General features: G+C 45.0%; 1 protein-coding gene across 1 annotated transcript in view; it reads right to left on the bottom strand.

Moving 5' to 3' along the window:
* LOC126428052 (uncharacterized) overlaps nt 1-23,209 on the bottom strand; it is a 73,952-nt gene that overhangs the window by 37,495 nt on the left and 13,248 nt on the right. The window contains exons 4-5 of the mRNA XM_050089929.1: nt 22,532-22,786; nt 5,467-5,611 (exon numbers count right to left, since the gene is read on the bottom strand). Of these exons, the coding sequence (XP_049945886.1) occupies nt 5,467-5,611; nt 22,532-22,786 (400 nt within the window). The remainder of the gene's footprint in view (nt 1-5,466; nt 5,612-22,531; nt 22,787-23,209) is intronic.

Raw genomic sequence — 23,209 nt, 5'->3', positions numbered from 1 at the left:
CCCACAGAAGAACCACAAAAGTGCCCCACTTGTGACAGGATACTTTCCGGAACTGGATCAGATTCTGAATGTGGCTCTCCAGCAGGGATACGACTTCCTCAAATCCTGCCCAGAAATGAGATCCATCCTTCATGAAATCCTCCCCACTCCACCAAGAGTGTCTTTCCGCCGTCCACCTAACCTTCGTAACCTCTTAGTTCATCCCTATGAAATCCCCAAACCACCTTCCCTACCCTCTGGCTCCTACCCTTGTAACTGCCCCCGGTGTAAAACCTGTCCCACGCACCCTTCCACCACCACCTACTCCAGTCCTGTAACCCGGAAGGTGTACACGATCAAAGGCAGAGCCACGTGTGAAAGCACCCACGTGATCTACCAACTGACCTGCCTACATTGTGACGCATTCTATGTGGGAATGACCAGCAACAAACTGTCCATTCGCATGAATGGACACAGGCAGACAGTGTTTGTTGGTAATGAGGATCACCCTGTGGCTAAACATGCCTTGGTGCACGGCCAGCACATCTTGGCACAGTGTTACACCGTCCGGGTTATCTGGATACTTCCCACTAACACCAACCTATCCGAACTCCGGAGATGGGAACTTGCTCTTCAATATATCCTCTCTTCCCGTTATCCACCAGGCCTCAATCTCCGCTAATTTCAAGTTGCCGCCACTCATACCTCACCTGTCATTCAACAACACCTTTGCCTCTGCACTTCTGCCTCGACTGACATCTCTGCCCAAACTCTTTGTCTTTAAATATGTCTGCTTGTGTCTGTATGTGTGTGGATGGATATATGGATATGTGTGTGTGTGCGCGCGCGAGTGTATACCCGTCCTTTTTTCCCCCTAAGGTAAGTCTTTCCGCTCCCGGGATTGGAATGACTCCTTACCCTCTCCCTTAAAACCCACATCCTTTCGTCTTTCCCTCTCCTTCCCTCTTTCCTGATGAGGCAACAGTTTGTTGCGAAAGCTTGAATTTTGTGTGAATGTTTGTGTTTGTTTGTGCGTCTGTCGACCTGCCAGCACTTTCATTTGGTAAGTCACATCATCTTTGTTTTTAGATATATATTAAAAAATACTAACCTATTTTTTTGCTTTTTATATTGCTAAAATAAATGAAACAGATTTAATTATTATTATTAGCCTTTCATTTCCTTTGTTTCATGCTGTGATGAGGCTACAATGTGTGCCTTGATTAGAGCCTAAAACTTCAAAAACTTGTGTACTGCAATTATATTTTTTTGGCAGACAATCCAGACTGTGACAAAGGAATTTTTAAAATTCATTCGACTGTCAAGTCACACTGTTGTTCCTGAAAAACATGGCATAAAAAATAATTATTTGATCAAAACTATGAAGAACTTTGTGTTTAGTGCATTGTATTAACGAAGAAAACACTGAATTTTCGTTTCTCCATAGCTGAATTCATAATGTGGGAAGAAAGGGTTAAAAAGAAAAGGTAAGAAGTATAATAAGAAACAGCTGTTCATTTTAAGTAAACAATGTCAGCTAACAGGAACAGCTGCAGCCTGTACTGACAGATTTCTAAGCATTGTCAACTTAGTTGACCTCAGCTAGCAGAGGACTCTGGTGTTCACTGTGTCTACATAAACAAAAGCACCAACAGCATTAGAAAAACTGCGGAAATGGTACACGTAGTTAAGTGTGAAATGATTTAAATTTCTTGGTATGTTCAATGAAGATACTCTGCACACTAAGCTAAGGTCAGTAGCAACCAGAAAGAAGTGAATGTTGGCCAAAGTCTTCTGAAATTGAACAATTAATAGAGGGCTACTACAAATGATTAATTCATTTTCAAAGTTCAGTATTTTCCAAAATATAAGGGATAATCAACAATTTTCCATTCAAAGGCCATACAGCCCAGAATAAGTGTGCCAATCGGACAAAATTCTGTGAGCATTGAGGTAAACAACCCACTGTCACACCATGTTGAAGATACAAGTGTGGTAAAACAATGTCCTGCTGCATGAAGAAATCTGTACGTGCCTGCTGCACATTCTCATCCGCCATAATCTGTTGACCCTTTGAGTTCTTTTTTTAGGATATTTGCTCAAACGTCATCCACTTGAGTTCACATAACCTCTGCGTTACGACACTTACAATATGGTGACATGCTATTGTGAAATTTGTGTATCATTCCACAACGGGGTTTTTCCAACAGATAAGCTGTCACGTACACATTCTTCATTCCCCGATGGATGTTTACTGGTGTCTGTCCTTTGGCAGCCAATAAAAGACATTCATTGCAAAGACAGAAGTGTCTCTCTCACCCCCTTGCTACATGTCGGTGCTCACATACCCACATCTGAGTCATAGTAAGTTGCTTATACACTGCAGCAACTCGCTCTGACAATATTTTTTATCACGCCTGATATTTGACACACAGACACGCAAGTTGGGATATGTGAGATTTTACAACACTGCAACACACATTCAGAAGCAATTATGGAAAAGAACTGACATGTAAATAGAGCACTGTACAGTGAAGTTATGACATTGGTTGTGCTGGTAACCAGAAAAATATCAATTTACCAAGTGTGTGTGTATATGCAACTGTGGAGAGGGTGAGGGGAAGTTTCATACACATGCCAAAAAATCAATGGTGCACACAAGCCACAGTGTTACAGTACCCCAGCTAACACAGTGGAAGATTTGTAACAGTGGTTATATTTCAAACAGTACCATCAGCAGCTCCTGTAGCCAAGGATGTAGCCAGGGCTTTATCAAGGAAGGGGGGCTGTGTGGGTGTGTGGGTGTGTGGGTGTGTGGGTGGTGTGGGGGGGGGGGGGTCCTATTTGTTGAAGATGACCTGTTGAAGACTCATTTTCATTTATTCTGAAAATTTTCCTAAAGAATGATAAAACATTTTAATTGACAATGGTCTCAGTTTTCACAGTGCAGAGATATAACCTCTTAGGAGTGCTGTATTTTAGCAAACCACTAAGAAGCAGACATGCTCCAATCTCCCTTCACCATCCAAAATCATTTTACACTCTTCTTTGTATAGATGGAGATGAAGTGAGGGTGGGTCAGAAATCTGGGATAGATGTGGAAGGCTTGATCTAAGCAAGTATACTATATTACTTGGTTGGTTGGTTGGTTGGTTGGTTGGTTTGTGGGAAAGGACCAAATAGCGAGGTCATCAGTCCCATTGGATTATGGAAGGATGGCGAAAGAAGTCAGCCGTGCCCTTTCAGAAGAACCATCCTGGCATTTGGCTGAAGCAATTTAAGCAAATCACGGAAAACCTACATCAGGATGGCCAGATGTGGGTTTGAACCATTATCATCCTGAAAGTGAGCCTAGTGTGCTAATCACTATATAACAGCGTTCTGCCTTTTCTTTCTTCAGTCTGGATTTGAGCTGAGGAAGTGACCTGCAACGCACGAACGCTAATTTTTTGGGTCACCATGATTACCCCAACAGGGTTTTTGGAACAGAGATCTCTGTTCAACAGAGAAGCTAGAATAATTTTTAGTGGCAAAAATGTAAAGGACCTGGAATTATTCAACGTTATGTTTCCCTAATTTCCTCATTTAACTATACAACAATCACTTCTTGCAATGTAAGAAAAATCATATTCTGCATTAAAGAATGTTCTGGCAGACGAATGCTTGAGCCTAAATGAGGAGAATTTGGATTATTATTTACCATATGGTTTTTAGTGCTGAGAGTCTCCAAAAAGACACTTGGCTTGCATTCGATGCAGCTCTTCATTTAAGGAAAGGGGCTGCATCTTTAAGGGAAATGGAATCTTCAGGAAATAAGGAATTCAGGGCTTGGCTGTGGTCTATGGTAAGGGACCATTGCTAGCATTTGCCTAAACTGAAAATGGGAAACCACAGAAGACCATTTTCAAGGTTGCTGGCAGATGGATTCAAACCGCCTCACATCCCGAATCCACGGACTCTTACATCAGTGGCTCAACACATAGTTACCCTAAGTTAGTGGTGAATTTGGACAAACTGGTTGTTTTACATTGTTTTAAAATAAAATAATATGCATCAAAACACAAGACAGAATTCTGATACTGCATGTTCTTTCTTTAACTGTATGTATTTAGTTATTTGATAGTGCATGAATGCAGGCATTTTCATATTTAATTTTGCGCGGAATTGCAGGCTTCAGTTCTTACAGAACTACAAGAACATAGTTTTGCATGAAAAGGGGAGGGAAGGAGGCAGGATGCAGATGGCTCAGAGGCATTCAAGTAGCCCACCGAAAAAAGCTTTTAAAAATTTACTATAGAATGTGCTGTAATCATATACCCCTTCCACTCTCCACCAACTCCCATTGTTCCATATTGAAAACAGATTTCATAGTTGAGTACTGCACTGGTGACCAGACTAGGCAATATTTTGACATTTGGGCTACTAATGATAGAATATTAAGCAAATTTTTAAAGAAATGCAACCATCGCCATTTGAGTGCTATTTTTCTTGATCAACGTGATTTTTGGATGTCAGAAAAATCCAGGTGTATTTTTCTGCACCAATTTTAATTTAATGTTATTTGTAATGATATTTACCACTCCACTGCCTTCTGAAATACTGAAATATTGCAACCTCAAAGTTATACCAGCCTCCAAGTATCTCTAGTGCTAACACTAAACTGCTATAGATATGTAATTAGGCTGTAACAGTAGTTAGTACATTGTTTTTTTAACTTATCATAATGCTACTGGACACTCAGAATCAGTTTTCCTCTCCTTTCATGTTACAAACATATTGATAATCAGAAACTATCACAACGGCACATACCATAAAAACAATGAAAAGTAGCACTTCCATTAAATTCAACAGCAAGTAAGAACTGAACTGATTAATAAAACAACTGAGCTCAATTGGCCTTGGCTAAATAGGGGATGGGCAATAGCTGATAGTGCTATGGATGCATACACAGTTTAAATCTGCTGTTAGCCTTGCCGACTACCGGTAGTGCGTATCCCACTTTTTGTTGTATGATCCAAAATCAAAATATTTTTCAATTTCACTAGACGGCAACTGGGTCTTGTGCAATTTTATTCAGGTGACGGGGTCTGGCCCCCTTGTCCCACCGTTCCCAAACAATGCTGGAATTTTTTATGGACCATTTCACTGTTCGCGATTGGTTTGAAGAACACTGTGGATAACTTGAGTGATTGATTTGGCCACCCAGGTCACCTGACACGAATCCCATTGAACATTTATAGAACATAATTGAGAGGTCAGTTCGTGAACAAAATCCTGCACCAGCAACGCCAACCATTGATAGTTATTGAGGCCGCATGGCTTATTCCTGCAGGGGGCTTCCAATGACTTGTTGAGCCCATGCTACATCTAGTTGATGCACTACACCAGGTAAAAGATCTGACAACATCCAGAGGCATCCCGTGACTTGTCACCTCAGTGTAGATGGGACACTAATTTCCACTAGACACACAGTGAGGCTACACGAACCTTCAGTTTCTCGAAGCCAGACATGCAGGCCAGGCTGGTTGTCCGCAGCGAGTAGTGAATGCCGGGGCAATGTGTGATGCGGAGGACCATCAGGTGGGCACACTTGCTCAGCGACAGCAGCGAGCTCGGGGAGAACCACGGGCACCTGCACCGGGCAAAGGCAGAAACAACTGTCACACACCAGTACCACTAAGTGACAATTGTTCTGTACAAATTACACTATGTCACCACATGCAAACAAACACATGCATCACAATTTATGTAAAGCATTCTTATTCTTGAGAAATAATACAGGGTGTCTCAAAAGAAAAGTTTATATCTGAAGACCACTCTACACACGCAACAAATCTGAAGAATGAAGGGTACATTCATCACTTGCTTGGCCTTTAGGAATTCAGTCGATATGGAGCACTTCTCAGGCATAGACTGCGCAATCTTTGTGCAAGAAGTTTACAAAAATAGCCATTCGATGATTGTAATGTGGGGGAAATTTTGCAGTGATTATGGATTGCATGAAGTAAATGATGCTTCAAATGTTCCCCTTATCCAGAAATGGATCAAAACACTGACGGGTTCAACACTAGCTAAACCAAAAGCCAGGCGACCGCAGTCATAAATAATGGAAGACTCTGTGGAGAATGAAAATTTGTCTACTCATGAAGATTCTAACCTCTTCATTTATAGGTGTGCAAGTTCTTTGAATAAGCATAGTTCGTCACTGCACTGAATTCTTCAAAAAGACAAACTGCACCCTTAAAAAATACATTTGCTGCAAGAATTAAAGCATCAGGATGCCAGACATGGTGTGCAGTTTATTAATGATGTGACAGTGGCCTTCATTTAACAATATCTTGGTTTCCAACTAGGCTCATTTTCACCTGAACCGTCATGTCAATAAGCAAAATTGTCGTTACTAGAGTGCAAAAAATTCTAAACAGAAGCACAATAAACACCTTCATTTGCCAGAAGTTACTCTACGGGCTGCAGTGTCAGCTCGAGGAAAAACTGACATACTTTTCCGAGGACAAGAGCAGTCATGATTTTACATTTAATTTGGAATGTGATGTAACAGCGATAAATGTTTTTTTTATGCCTGTATTGCAAAACTTTCCTGGTTACAACCAAAGAATGTGGTTTCAGCAAGACAGGGCCACAGAACACATGTCCAATGCACCTATACTGCGAGTTCATCAAATTTTCCCTGACAAATTGATTTCCAGGAAGTGAGACAAATTGGCACCCACACACTCCAGACTTTAGCTCCAAGAATTTTTTATCGGCATATGTCACATCTAAAGTATATGTCAATCTGACTTCTCCGGAGTAACAGAAAGAAAGTATCCATAGTTAAGTGGCAGTCATTCCAGTGTCTACATACTGAGCCGTCAAGCAAAATTTTGATCATTGTTTATGAGTACTGCAGGCATGCTGGATTGCATTTAAATTACCTTTTTAAGAAACAAATTCCTAAACTGTATATTTTGATGTTAAAGATTTTGCCAATAGCCTATAACCTCTATTTTATTTTCACACATCAAATATAAACTTTTTTTGAGACACCCTGTATTGTGTTTGGCAGATTTCATAGATATCTTAATCTAAAACAATCCTCCGAGTGCAAAATCAGCGCATACATATGGCTCACACAAGGACAGATGGACAAATGAGATCACAAAATTGTTTAATTATCAGCAGTCAGTCACAGTTGCAGTTACTTTTCCACAGTCACCATTGTAAAGTAACAGTAGGCTGTCTCAATGAAAAACTCCAATTCCTGGCCAACTGAACCATACACTACCACTTTGCAATGAAAGATGTGATCAAAAACTAACAGCAAATTTTTTTTTTTTTTTATTTCGCTGGATTTATACACCCAATTTTCAATATTTTATCTTGTTGGTATCCATGTTCTCACATTTTTCAGCTGTTGAAGCTCAAAAATGTTATACATGTTTTCAAATGAGCAGTGAACTTTGCCTTTCAAAAAATATGGATCAAATCTTTATTAAATTGAAAAGGAAAAAGTGCTGCACCACATTCGAAATGTTGACTGTGGCTTTTGGTGAATCCATTACGAAAAAGAAGAGTTTATAATTGGTAAAAAAATGTTTCAAAGTGGATCAAGAATACACTGAAGATAGGACTAGCACATCAATTACTGACGACAGTGTACAAGTACCAAAAAGAAAGGTTCTGGAAAATTGCTGAATCACCATCAGAGAGGTTTTTTATGATGTCAGCAGATCCTTTGGCTCATGCCAAGCAATTTTTGGCAGATATTTTGGGCACAAAATGTGCAGCAGGAACGTTTGTTCTGAAATAGTTGAATTTCGAGCAAAAACAATGTCAACATCACTCAGGAATTGCTGAATGAAGTCTACAGTGATCAAGAACTTCCAGAAGGTTAATAAGCACATGTCACTACATCATTCACTGACTAAATTTGTTGAAATAGTTGTACTTGGAGCTCACTTATGATGAATTATCACGAAGTTGTCATGAAATATACACTCCTTGAAATTGAAATAAGAACACCGTGAATTCATTGTCCCAGGAAGGGGAAACTTTATTGACACATTCCTGGGGTCAGATACATCACATGATCACACTGACAGAACCACAGGCACATAGACACAGGCAACAGAGCATGCACAATGTTGGCACTAGTACAGTGTATATCCACCTTTCGCAGCAATGCAGGCTGCTATTCTCCCATGGAGACGATCGTAGAGATGCTGGATGTAGTCCTGTGGAACGGCTTGCCATGCCATTTCCACCTGGCGCCTCAGTTAGACCAGCGTTCGTGCTGGACGTGCAGACCGCGTGAGACGACGCTTCATCCAGTCCCAAACATGCTCAATGGGGGACAGATCCGGAGATCTTGCTGGCCAGGCTAGTTGACTTACACCTTCTAGAGCACATTGGGTGGCACGGGATACATGCGGACGTGCATTGTCCTGTTGGAACAGCAAGTTCCCTTGCCGGTCTAGGAATGGTAGAACGATGGGTTCGATGACGGTTTGGATGTACCGTGTACTATTCAGTGTCCCCTCGACGATCACCAGTGGTGTACGGCCAGTGTAGGAGATCGCTCCCCACACCATGATGCTGGGTGTTGGCCCTGTGTGCCTCGGTCGTATGCAGTCCTGATTGTGGCACTCACCTGCACGGCGCCAAACACGCATACGACCATCATTGGCACCAAGGCAGAAGCGACTCTCATCGCTGAAGACGACACGTCTCCATTCGTCCCTCCATTCACGCCTGTCGCGACACCACTGGAGGCGGGCTGCACGATGTTGGGGCGTGAGCGGAAGACGGCCTAACGGTGTGCGGGACCGTAGCCCAGCTTCATGGAGACGGTTGCGAATGGTCCTCGCCGATACCCCAGGAGCAACAGTGTCCCTAATTTGCTGGGAAGTGGCGGTGCGGTCCCCTACGGCACTGCGTAGGATCCTACGGTCTTGGCGTGCATCCGTGCATCGCTGCGGTCCGGTCCCAGGTTGACGGGCACGTGCACCTTCCGCCGACCACTGGCGACAACATCGATGTACTGTGGAGACCTCACGCCCCACGTGTTGAGCAATTCGGCGGTACGTCCACCCGGCCTCCCGCATGCCCACTATACGCCCTCGCTCAAAGTCCGTCAACTGCACATACGGTTCACGTCCATGCTGTCGCGCCATGCTACCAGTGTTAAAGACTGCGATGGAGCTCCGTATCCCACGGCAAACTGGCTGACACTGACGGCGGCGGTGCACAAATGCTGCGCAGCTAGCGCCATTCGACGGCCAACACCGCGGTTCCTGGTGTGTCCGCTGTGCCGTGCATGTGATCATTGCTTGTACAGCCCTCTCGCAGTGTCTGGAGCAAGTATGGTGGGTCTGACACACCGGTGTCAATGTGTTCTTTTTTCCATTTCCAGGAGTGTAGTTTATATTGAGAAGTATGGTCAATGCCTATACACATACCAAAACTCTCACTTATACAAACTGATAACAATATTATGAAAAGGATAGACTGCTATGCACCATGTAGAGAAGATGCCGAGTTGCGAACAGGCACAGTAGAAAGCGCACGAACATGGATTGACCTAAGCACTGCTCTCATACATGACCACTGTCACTTGCCACCAAGTTTTCTACTTTTAATGAAGGCCTGTTGACCCAGAGCTCAGATGTATAGCAGTCTTTCTGTCATACCTAACAGTGACAACATCTATGGTGAGTAGCAATCTATCCTTTCCTTGTACTGTCTTTACTCCATATTGGTTTTTCCAGTGTGTGGCTTATAAAAATTGTACCAAGAAATATAATTGTTATTACTATTTGACTTAAGGGAGCAAACCAGGAAGAATGTTAGCAGCGATATCCAATCTGTAATTAAGAAGTTAATGCATTTTATAAATTATGAATTATTGTAGAAATGTATCTTAACTGTTTTGGCTGTGACAACTGTTTTATTTTGGCATCTTTATTACTCTGAAGTAATTGTTATGATTTATAAACACAAGCGCTACCTTTTTCTGAAAAGCTACGCAACATTTGGTTGTATACTTCAGGTGAAATTTCAAAAAATCCCTTCTAAAACTGTGCCCACAATAGAAGATCCATACCTTCCCCAAAATTTCAAGTGTCTGTCCTTAGCAGTTTAGGCTGGGCACCGATGAGTCAGGACATTGCCTTTTATATAAAAAGTATATGCACCAAATTCAAAGTCATAGCAACCCCTATTTTTCATTGCATTTTCGAATTTTGTAAATTGTCTTTCTCAAATTCAAAGATCACAATAGCTATGATCATTAACTAAATATTGGTCATGTCAACATGATGCTGACACACAATACTGTAGGTACCACAAATATGATATTTTGATACTGAATAGTTTCTGTAAAATCATTTGAGAAAGACCGCAGGTAGTGTGTCTCAATTCTATCACCACAGCGCAACGCCAACCAGCCAAAAGAGGGCAAATAATGTCGGTATCCCCTTCCAAACAAACAAACCCACCCAAGGCATCGGCCAACATATCCTGTGTGGGTTCTACTTACGGGACACATTGTATAAATGGGGTTGACATATGGACAGTAGCCTCTTAAGGTCCCTGCTCACACAACTGAGCAACACATTTTATATGTTTAGGTGTTCTGAACGACTGACAAACAGTCTTTGTTGGGATGTTGGGCAGATAGAAAAGCCCAACAGCTGAGCCCCCAACACTCCACCCAACAAATTCTGCCACGAGTAGCGCTGTCGTGCCAACCCCTATCGACTTTCAGTGGCCCTTAATTTATAAAATATATGGTACTTGCTTCATTGTTTTAAGTGAAAGCCTTCTGCTATGAAGAGTAAAGTGTGGAATTTTTTTCATAGGTCTGATTGCTGCTAAATACTTCATTTCTTACGTATCTGTAGATGTATTTCTTAGGTGATGTGCGCCACCACTATGTGAAGTTTTCCTTGTTCGAATTTGAAATGAACCTGACAACTGTGATCCACCCCCACTGCCCCCATATCACCCTGTTAACTTTCCACACTTCTTAACCTCACCATCATTCAACAAATCCCTCACAACATACAAACTAGCCTTACATCCACAGAAAGAACCACAGTCCACCATCTAAAAATGATCCTGATCTTATAATCCCACCTGCGGTCAAAGGCTCCACTGGTGTTTTGAATCTCAAAGATTACCTGACGGAAGGACTCCAGCTATCAGATACATCCACCTACAAATCTTGCCACAGTGACCCCATTCCAGAAATCCAGCAGGATCTCTAGTCACTCCTCAAATCTTTAGGCCCATCCCAGAAATTCTCCCCGAAGTCCTCTCTTCTCACCCCTACCACTCCCTGCACTCCTACCTTCTAGGTGCTTCCTGAAGTCCATAAATCCACCCACACAGGACACCCCATTGTGGCCTGTTACTGTGCCCTCACATAGAATCTGCTCCTATTACCCCTAACCTACCCTCCTATCTAAAAGATACCAACCATTTCCTCCACTTACTCTCCACAGTTCCTGTCCCTTTACCACATGGTGCCCTATTCATCACTAGTAATGCCACCTCCATTTACACTAACATCCCTAATGCCCGTGAACTTACCACTTTTGAACACTACCTTTTCCAAGGCCCAACAGATTCAAAATCAACAACCTCCTTCCTAGCCTCCATGACCAACTATATCCTCACCCACAATTACTTCTCCTTTGAAGGCATTACCTACAGACAAATCTGGGGTATGGCTACAGGCACCTGCATGGCACCATTCTATGCTAACCTATTCATGGGCCATCTAGAGGAATCCTTCCTACAAACCCAGAATCCCAAACCCCTCACCTGGTTCACATTCATTGATGACAACTTTGCAACCTGGACCGAGGGTGGGGACACCCTTCCACATTCCTCCAGAACCTTGACAGCTTCTCCCCCCATTTGCTTCACCTGGTCCTACTCAACCCACCACCTTCCTAGACGTTTACCTCCACCTGAAAGATGGCTACTTTAGTACCACTGTCCATATGAAACATACTAACCACAAGCAAAACCTCCACTTCAACAGTTGGCACCTGTTCCATACCGAGAAGTCCCTTCCATACACACTAGCCACCACATCTGCAGGGACGTGCAGCCCCTCTCGAAATATATTGAGGGTCTCCCTGAAACCTTCACAGACTGTAATTATGCTCCCAACCCTGTACAAAAACAAATCTCCCATACCTTATCTTTCCAGTCCCCCACCAATTCCAAAAGTATCACCATCCGGCCAAAGAGCCCATTGTAACTCAGTACCACCCAGGACTGGAGCAACTGAATTACATTCCCTGCCAGGGTTTTGACTACCTCCTGTGCCCTGAAATGAGAAATGACATGTCCACTATCCTTCCCACCCGTCCCACAGTGGTATTCTGCCGTCCACCGAACCTACAGAACACACTTGTCCATCCCTACACAACCCCTGCTGCCAACCCTCTGTAATAGACCCAGATGCAAGACCTGTCCCATACATCCTCCCAGCACCACCTACTCCATTCCGCTCACAATCACTTATCCGATCAAAGGCAGGGCTACCTGTGAAACCAGTCATGAGATCTACAAGCTAAGTTGCAATCACTGTGCTTCATTCCATACAGGCACGACAACCAACAAGCTGTCTGTCCGCATATATGGCCACCGCCAAACTGTGGCCAAGAAATAAATGGACCACCCTGTTGCTGAGAACGCTACCTAACACCATGCCCTTCATTTCAATGACTGCTTCACAGCCTGTGCCATTTGGATCCTTCCCACAACACCAGCTTTTCTGCATTGCCCAAGTGGGAACTCTCCTTGCAATATATCCTATGTTCCCATGACCTTCCTGGCCTCAACCTTCATTAGTCATTGTCCTCATCCATCCGATATCTTCCCTGTGCCCGTTCCAGAACTACACATTCTGCCAACACACCCCGTCTCAGTCTCTTTACTTCTTTCCTTTTCCTTTTCCACCCCACTCCACCCCCACCCCCATCCCTCCCCGGCCCTCCATCTAGTTCCCAGCTACCCTCTCCACCTTGTCCCTGCATGCTCCCAGCAACACACCTTACTATCCCTCCCCCTCTCCGCCTCAGCCTCCCCTCAGCCCACCACCCAGTTTCCACTCCCATCGTGCACTGCTGCTGCTGCTGCTTGCAGTGTGGCATCATCTGCCAGAGACTGCAGTGTCTCATGTGTGAGCTGCGTCTGCACACGAGTGGACACGTGTGCGTTGTCCATTTTTGACAGAGGCCTCGTTGGCCGAAAGCTTATTTGTGACAGTCTTTTTGTTGTGCCTATCTGCGACTCAACATCTCTGCTATATGGTGAGTAGCAACTTTCCTTTTCATAATAATGTTACACTCCAACCTGGATTTTCCAGTTTTTGAAATGAAACTTCACACTTACAGGTCATCTTTTATGCTACATACATATATAAACTAACAACATTTACACAAACGTCTTTTGTTTTGTTTAATTTGTGTTACCAGTGAACTATGAATCATGTTGCATGGTTCAGACATTATTTTAATTGATGATTGTGGGGATACAACGGTACCAAATTTGAGGTCCACTTAACTCCTGTCAGTTGTTAGAAATTTTAACAGCCTCTTTGCAGCTTACAGCGTTACGACTGTATTCCTTTTTGTAAAGAATGGTTTATTCTGATCTGCAGCTCCGAAATACACGATTCATCCACTCTTAGATAATTATGAAAATCAGCTGATCCCAGCTGTGTAAGTTCCAGAACGTGGGTGAATTTCTTTCCTTGTGTTAGCACTTCTTGCCCCATTACTTTCTCTCAGCTTTTTATGGCATTATTAACTCTAAAACAGTCAAGGCAAAACACCAATTTTGTTTGTGTAAAGCAAAGTGGGATATCTTACAAGATAAACACAATGAACTTTAGATGGACAAATCACAACAGGGTGGTTGAGGCGTGTGTAGGCTGCCACGAAATCAGTAGGCCAGCTGACAAATTAGTTTGTGAGTAGGAGCCTTTCATAGGGGCAATGCATCAATTCATTTTAGTCAGCTATTACTTAAAGGTAGACTGTGCCAAAATCGCAACTGCAGCTAATAAATAGATCTAACAACAGGAATGTAAACGCGGACGAGAAAAAAACATTCCCGAATTTATCACAGATTTCACGGTTAGAAATACACCTTCTGGGTGGAACTGCATTTCTATCCAGGTGAAAATACATTATAACATGGGTGAAAGTAGCGAACTTCGAATTCCAGAAAATATGGTACAATAATGTGTGTTCTTGCTTTGTAAAATACTACTAGATGATATTTTTAATCAAGAAAAGCTAAGCTTTCACATACAATACTGGTCATCAACAATTATTTGCTGTTCTTTTTGTCAGTGTGTGGTTGGGTAGGATCCTAAATTGCAGCAGCACAAGCACGATTGCAAATTTCTCTGCTGTGCACTGAATATTTGGTAGGTTATCTGGCTGAACGCGGGCTTCATCAATCATTTCCACTTTTCCATAGAAAAGACCATTACATGTGAAATTGCTCAAGCACTCAACTCTCACTTTTTTGAAGGGTAGTTATATTTTTGGCCCTCATCAGTGTATCATTTGTAATCTCCGAAAGAACTAAAATAAATACGGAAAACTAATCTTCAAGCTGGGTCTTTTTTAGCACGTATTTCCCTGTAAGATATATTAGACACGAATATGCAAGCAAAAATTTCGTAAATAGATCTCGCCGCGACGAAAAACGTCTTTGCTGTAATGACTTCCATCCCAATTCGCATATCATATCTGCCACACTCTCTCCCCTACTACATGATAATACAAAACGAGCTGCCCTTTTTTGCACCCTTTCGATGTCCTCCGTCAATCCCATCTGGTAAGGATCCCACACCGCGCAGCAATATTCTAACAGAGGACGAACGAGTGTAGTGTAAGCAGTCTCTTTAGTGGACTTGTTGCATCTTCTAAGCGTCCTGCCAATAAAACGCAACCTTTAGCTCACCTTCCCCACAATATTATCTATGTGGTCTTTCCAACTGAAGTTGTTCGTAACACCCAGGTACTTAGTTGAATTGACAGCCTTGAGAATTGTACTATTTATCGAGTAAGATATATTAGACACGAATATGCAAGCAAAAATTTCGTAAATAGATCTCGCCGCGACGGATTTCTTTTGGAACTCGTGTGGATCACCTCACACTTTTCATTATTTAGCGTCAACTGACACCTGCCACACCATACAGCAATCTTTTCTAAATCACTTTGCAACTGATACTGGTCTTCGGATGACCTTACTGGACGGTAAATTACAGCATCATCTGCAAACAACCTAAGAGAACTGCTCAGATTGTCACCCAGGTCATTTATATAGATCAGGAACAGCAGAGGTCCCAGGACGCTTCCCTGGGGAACACCTGATATCACTTCAGTTTTATTCGATTATTTGCCGCCTATTACTACGAACTGCGACCTTCCTGACAGGAAATCACAAATCCAGTCGCACAACTGAGATGATACCCCATAGGCCCGCAGCTTGATTAGAAGTCGCTTGTGAGGAACAGTGTCAAAAGCTTTCTGGAAATCTAGAAATACGTTATCAACTTGAGATCCCCATCGATAGCGGCCATTACTTTGTGCGAATAAAGAGCTAGCTGCGTTGCACAAGAACGATGTTTTCTGAAACCATGCTGATTATGTATCAATAGATCGTTCCCTTCGAGGTGATTCATAATGTTTGAATACAGTATATGCTCCAAAACCCTACTGCAAACAGACATCAATGATATAGGTCTGTAGTTAGATGGATTACTCCTACTACCCTTCTTAAACACTGGTGCGACCTGCACAATTTTCCAATCTGTAGGTACAGATCTATCGGTGAGCGAGCGGTTGTATATGAGTGCTAAGTAGGGAGCTATTGTATCAGCTTAATCTGAAAGGAACCTAATTGGTATACATTTTTTTTTGTTTTAGGGCGCAATACTGCTATGGTCATTAGCGCCCGGTCTGTGACTTAGGAAACAGTAAAAAGCCGAAATTGAAAACCAGCAGCAATGAGAACAAAACTCAAAAAATTGGAGAAACTAAAAGCAGAAGGAAGGCTTAAAAATCCACTACAGAAAGGGGTTGGTAGTCCCCAAAAAAAGCTTCAAATGACTGACGTCATTTCACTGGCACTAAAACTCGAGAACGCGATCGGCTGAGCGCGTGTCATCTGCTAAAATCGACGATATATCAGGCGATAGTTCTAGACGGGAGCGTAACGGATTAAAATAGGGGCACTCAATTAAAAGGTATCTTACCGTCCACAGCTGAGAGCAGTGGGGACACAGTGGGGGAGGATCGCCGCTTAAAAGATGTCGATGGCTAAAAAGACAGTGCCCTATCCGGAGTCTAGTTAAAATTATCTCCTCCCGACGACGCGTTCGGGAGGAAGAGGTCCAAGCACAAGGAAGAGCTTTCATGTCCCGCAATTTATTATGGGTAAGTGTCGACCAATGCGTGTGCCATAAATGAACAACACGTCGACATAGAACGCTCCGTAGATCGGCGAAGGGAATCGATTGAATAGCTGGCCGAGGAAGAGAGACTGCAGCCTTGGCTGCAATATCGGCCGCCTCATTTCCACAGATACCAACGTGTCCCGGGAGCCAGAGGAACGCCACCAAGATGCCCCCCAGGTGGAGCAAGCGCAGACAGTCCTGAATCCGGTGGACCAGAGGGTGCACAGGATAAAGAGCTTGGAGACTGAGGAGAGAGCTGAGAGAATCTGAGCAGATAACATACTGTATCCGCTGATGGCGGCGGATGTAGTGGACAGCCTGGAGAACAGCGTAAAGCTCCGCAGTATAAACCGAACACTGGTCGGGAAGCTGAAAGTGATTTGGGGTGTCGCCAACAATATAGGCACTCCCTACACCTAACGATGTTTTCGAGCCGTCGGTGTAAATAAATGTGGCGTCCGTCATTTGTGCACATAGAGCAGCAAATGCCCGACGATAAACAAGTGAAGGGGTACCATCCTTGGGAAATTGACAAAGGTCACGGAGCAGGCAGATCCGGGGACGGAGCCAAGGCGGTGCTGTACCCCAAGTTGTCAAGAAGGTTTTAGGAAAGCGGAAGGAAAGAGAATGGAGCAGTTGACGGAAGCGGACTCCCGGTGGTAGTAGGGAGGAGGGGCGGCGGCCTGCATACCCTACATCAAAGGAGGCGTCGAAAAAAATGTCATGGGCTGGATTAGCAGGCATGGAAGACAGATGGCTAGCATAACGACTCAGGACTGCTCGCCGATTGGACAGCGGAGGTTCAGCAGTCTCAGCATAAAGGCTTTCCACAGGGCTGGTGTAAAAAGCTCCAGACACTAAACGTAATCCACGGTGGTGGATAGAGTCGAGACGCCGAAGAATAGACGGCCGAGCAGAGGAGTAGACTATGCTTCCATAGTCCAATTTCGAGCGCACTAAGGCGCGATAGAGGCGGAGAAGGACCACTCGGTCCGCTGCCCAGGAGGTACCATTCAGGACACGGAGGGTGTTGAAGGATAGCAGACAGCGAGCCAAAAGATAGGAAACGTGGGAGGACCAGCACAGTTTTCTGTCAAACATAAAACCCAAGAATTTAGCGCCGTCTGAAAACGGAAGGTTGACAGGACCTAGATGTAAGGAGGGCGGAAGAAACTCCTTACGTCGCCAAAAATTAACACAAACGGTCTTACTGGGAGAGAAATGGAAGCCGGTTTCGATGCTCCAAGAGTGGAGGCGATCGAGACATCCTTCAAGACGTCGTTCAAGAAGGCTGGTCCGTTGAGAGCTGTAGTAGATCGCAAAATCGTCCACAAAGAGGGAGCCCAAGACATCAGGAAGGAGACAATCCATAATTGGATTGATGGCAATGGCAAACAGTACAACACTCAGCACTGAACCCTGGGGTACCCCGTTTTCTTGGGAGAAAGTACGGGAGAGAGTAGTGTTCACCCGCACCCTAAATGTGCGCTCTGCCATAAATTCGAGAAGAAAAAGGGGCAGCCGACCTCGAAAGCCCCAAGAGAACAGTGTGCGGAGGATGCCTGTCCTCCAACAGGTATCGTATGCTCTCTCCAGATCAAAAAATATTGCTACTGTTTGGCGTTTCCGGAGAAAATTGTTCATGATATAAGTGGAGAGAGCAACAAGATGGTCAACTGCAGAACGATGCTTTCGGAATCCGCATTGGGCAGGTGTTAAAAGACTGCGGGATTTCAGCCACCAAGCTAAACGGTAATTCACCATACGCTCCAAAACCTTACAGACACTACTCGTGAGAGAAATGGGGCGATAGCTAGAGGGGAGATGTTTGTCCTTTCCAGGTCTGGGAAAAGTACTGTCGGTCCAAATTCGATTCTAAAGGCGAAGGAGGTAACGCAGACTATGGGTTGATAAATGCAGCAACATTTGGTCGTGGATACCATCCGGTCCTGGGGCGGAGGAGCGAGAAGAAGAGTGCATGTTGGAGTTCCCGCAAGGAGAAAACAGTATTGTAGCTTTCGCGATTTTGAGAGGAGAAAGCAAGAGGTCGCACTGCCGCTGCACGTTTCTTCGGGAGAAACACTGGCGGGTAATTTGAAGAGCTCGAAATCTCAGCAAAGTGCTGACCCAACGAGTTAGAAATTGCGACGGGGTCCACTAATGTGTCATGTGCGACAGTGAGCCCAGAGACCGGGGAGAAACTAGGCGCGCCTGAGAACCGTCGAAGTCGACTCCAAACTTCCGAGGAGGGAGTGAAGGTGTTAAATGAGCTAATAAAGAATTTCCAGCTTGCCTTCTTGCTATCGTGGATGACACGACGGCATCACGCTCGGAACTGCTTATAGCGGATACAGTTGGCCAAAGTAGGATGGTGGCGGAAAATGCGGAGAGCACGTCGCCGCTCACGTATTGCATCATGGCACGCCTCGTTCCACCAAGGAACTGGGGGGTGCCGGGGCAATTCGGAGGTGCGTGGTATTGAATGTTCCACAGCTGTAAGAATAACATCGGTAATATGTGTGACCTCATCGTCGACGCTGGGAAAGTGACGAAAAAAGTGTCCAATCGGCTTGGGCGAACTTCCAGCGTCGCGGGCGCATGTAGGGCAGTTGAGGCTGCAGTCTAAGGACACATGGAAAGTGGTCACTCGAGTGTGTATCATCAAGGGCGAACCATTCGAAGTGCCGAGCTAGCGGAACAGTACCGCCCGCAAGGTCCAAATGAGATAAATTTGTCGTGGAGGCAGACACAAATGTAGGGACCCCAGTGTTGAGGCAAACTAGATCTGCTTGGTGGAAGACGTCTAGCAATTGTGAGCCACGTGGACAAGGATGTGGAGATCCCCAAAGCGGGTGGTGGGCATTGAAGTCCCCAACCAGCAAATATGGGGGTGGAAGCAGACCAAGAAGATGAAGGAGATCAGCTCGTGCCATTGGTGTGGACGATGGAATGTATACAGTACAAAGAGAGAACGTGTATCCGGAAAGGGAAAGACGGACGGCGACAGCTTGGAAGGAAGTGTTTAAATGGATTGGGTGATAATGGAGAGTTTCATGGAGAAGAATCATGAGTCCTCCATGTGCTGGAGTGCCTTCAACAGAGGGGAGATCATATCGGATGGACTGAAAATGAGGGAGAACAAAGCGGTCATGGGGACGCAGCTTTGTTTCCTGAAGACAGAAGATTACCGGCGAGTAGGATCGTATGAGGACCGACAATTCATCCCGATTGGCTCGAATGCCGCGGATATTCCAGTGGATAATGGACATAGGGTGAACAGAAAATGGAGGAATGTGACCAAGGTCGCTGTCAACTCAACGACTGCTCAGAGCTTGCGACCGACAGCATGGAATGGCATTCAGCCGAAGGCAGAAGATCCTGATCCATAGGTTGGTCAGGAGCAGCTCCTGCCACCAGCGATCGGCCGGTTGAGCGGCCGCCAGCAGTGCGCCTCGGCGACACAGAGGACGGCCGATGGCGATTTCCGCCAGGTGGTGCTGTAGATGGGACACGCCTTGGCGGAGAAGGAGAGGAACTGGGTTTCTTTGTAGCCTTCTTGGAAGTATGATGTTTAGAGGAAGGAGGAACCGATGCTTGTGAAGTTGGGGTACGTAAAAACTCTTCATGAGTATGCTCTTTTTTCGAAGTCTTGGTGTCTGACTTTTGGGCTCGAGATTTAGCAGAACTCGACGAAGGGTGAGCCAGAGAGTGGGCAGGCGAAAGTGGTGAGGTTGAACGGGCGATCTTTGCGCTGGCCGATCTGACGACCGTGGCACTAAAGGTGAGGTCGCAAGTCTGCGTGGCCGCCTCCTTTGTTGGCCGAGGAGAAGCAAGGACAGTGCTGTTTTTTACTTTCTGAGGCACGGTGGGCTGTCGACTGGCGAATAATTTTCGAGCAGCAAAGGTCGACACCTTTTCCTTTACTCTAATTTCCTGGATATGCTTTTCATCCTTAAAAACGGGACAATCTCGAGAGGAAGCAGCGTGGTCACCCATACAGTTGATGCAGCAAGGGGATGGAGGTGGACAAGCACCCTCATGGGCATCCTTGCCACATGTAACACATTTGGCCGGATTGGAACAGGACTGGCTGGTGTGATTGAACCGCTGACACCGATAGCAACGCGTAGGGTTTGGGACGTAAGGGCGAATGGAAATTATCTCATAGCCTGCTTTGATTTTCGATGGGAGTTGAACTTTGTCAAATGTCAAGAAGACAGTACAGGTTGGAATGGTGTTCGTGTCAACCCTTTTCATAACCCTATGAACAGCCGTTACGCCCTGGTCAGACAGGTAGTGCTGAATTTCTTCATCAGACAATCCATCGAGGGAGCATGTATAAACGACTCCGCGCGAGGAATTTAAAGTACGGTGCGGTTCCACCCGGACAGGGAAGGTGTGTAGTAGTGAGGTACGCAGCAATTTTTGTGCCTGGAGGGCACTGTGTTTCTAACAACAGGGTGCCATTCCGTAATCTGGAACAAGACTTTACAGGACCTGCAATTGCGTCGACACCTTTCTGAATAATGAAAGGGTTGACCGTGGAGAAGTCGTGACCTTCGTCAGACCGAGAAACAACAAGGAACTGTGGCAACGATGGAAGAACTGACTGTGGCTGAGACTCAGTGAACTTACGTTTGTGAGCAGACATAGTGGAAGGTGAGGAAACCATTGCGGAAGAATCCCCCATGATTACCGGCGTCTCCGATGGCGCGCTCCTCCCTTGTGGGGGCCCTCTCTGGGGGCACTCCCGCCTTAGGTGATTGTTCACACCTCAGGTCACACCTCCCGACAAACGGACGGAGGGACCAATCGGCACTTTCGGAAGGTATCAGCTCGGGTAATCACCCCTCCCTGGGCCTGGCTGTTACCAGTGGGTACGTACGTGTCCTACCTGTCTACCCGGGGCGGGGAATTACGCGTTACCCCGTCACCGGCTACGCATGGAAGTGTGTGGGTCGGCCTTCAGACACGCACAGGGAGGAAGAAAGAGAAAGGGAAAGGAAAGAAGAGAGGTCTCAAATGCCGCAGTGGAGAAAAGGGTAAAGAGAAGAGGTAAGGAAAATAGAAGGACAAAGGAAGGATGAAGACATACAAGCAAGGAAGGCGAAGAATGCGGTACATTTACAAGTGTCCGTCTCCGGACGTAGGCACAAACCATACTCCCAGAGGAGGAGAAAGGGCCAGAGGTGAGGGGGGGGGGGGGGGGGGGCGAAGATGGGAGATGGGGAAGGATGTGGAAAGGGAAGGTATGCAGCCCGGAAAGGAAGGAAGGCCACATTAGCTCGGGGTCCTGTGCTCGCTACGCACGTATCCACAAAAGAGTTGTGGATCCCCTGGGGGGTAATTGGTATACAATCTGGACCTGAAGACTTGCCTGTATCAAGCGATTTGAGTTGCTTCGCAACCGCTAAGGTATCTACTTCTAAGAAACTCATGCTAGCAGCTGTTCGTGTTTCAAATTCTGGAATATTCCATTCATCTTCCCTGGTGAAGGAATTTCGGAAAACTGCGTTCAATAACTCCGCTTTAGCCGCACATTCATCGGTAACAGTACCATCGGCAATGCGCAGCAAAGGTATTGACTGCGTCTTGCTGCTTGTGTACTTTACATACGACCAGAATTTCTTCGGATTTTCTACCAAATTTCGAGACAATGTTTCGTTGTGGAACCTATTAAAGGCATCTCGCATTGAAGATGTGCATTTTATTTGCATCTGAAGTTTTATTTTGGTGTTATTCTCTTGTGTATGTTTTATTGCTGCAGCGGCGACCTAAATTAATATTCTTTGTAACAGTATAAATTCTTACAAGACAAAATTACAAAAATTTAGCTGAAAACAATGAAAAATTAGAAGAAATCAAAAACATTAGTAGGTTTTTCCCAGAGTTCCCATTTGTCCTGGAACATATTACACCCTGTATTACATAAAGGTAAACTAGGTCAAAATCACAGTTGTGGGGAATAACCACATTTGATGTAGTAAAGGTAGAAAACTTTGTCCTTTCTGCCTCACCACTTACTGCTGATCCCCTCTGCAGAAACATGTGCCTCACCTGTGTAGCTCCAGCTCCCGTAGGTGGGAGAGTGTGGTGTTGCAGCCCATGAAGTACGTGTCCGCCAGCCGCGGGTTCGAAAGCCAGCAGCGGCGGAACGCCAAGAACTCGAGGCTGCTCGGCAGCGTCCCTGGCCGTACCTCCTTCTCGTCAATATGCTGGTCCCACAGCACCAACGACTTGAGGTTCGGGCAGCGTGCATCCAGCTCTCTGATGAACTCCCCAGACACGTAATCACCAAGATTCGGGTACATTCTGTGCAAAGAGAGGTTGTTTTAAAAGAGGGGGAAGGGACCAAACTACGAGGTCATCAGTTGCTCGTTCATAATAAAATAATGCCACGAGAGAGAGAATAAAATAGACGAGAGAAAACAAAACAGAAAGAAAGGAAAAACCACAGGAATGATGGAAATGCAACGGCCACTGAAAGGAGCAAAAGAGGACAAGAAAACAACAGAGATGCAAGAAACAGAAGAGAGTAAAACAAGGAAGCAGATTACAGTGGCTGGCCAACCACAAAAATGAAAAGGAAAAGCCAGCCACCCTGCAACACATTAAAACCTCCACCCTAAAACCACTAGGGTGGAGAACACAGAAGGACAAAGGACAGGCACTAAAACTCAGATTGAATGATAAAACCCACCCTCACAGATGAAATGTAAAACCAAATCAGCCGAT

Source organism: Schistocerca serialis, chromosome 12 (assembly GCF_023864345.2).
Source record: "Schistocerca serialis cubense isolate TAMUIC-IGC-003099 chromosome 12, iqSchSeri2.2, whole genome shotgun sequence".
In the NCBI taxonomy this organism is placed as follows: Eukaryota; Metazoa; Arthropoda; class Insecta; order Orthoptera; family Acrididae; genus Schistocerca; species Schistocerca serialis.
This window is presented reverse-complemented; position numbering and strand designations above follow the sequence as displayed.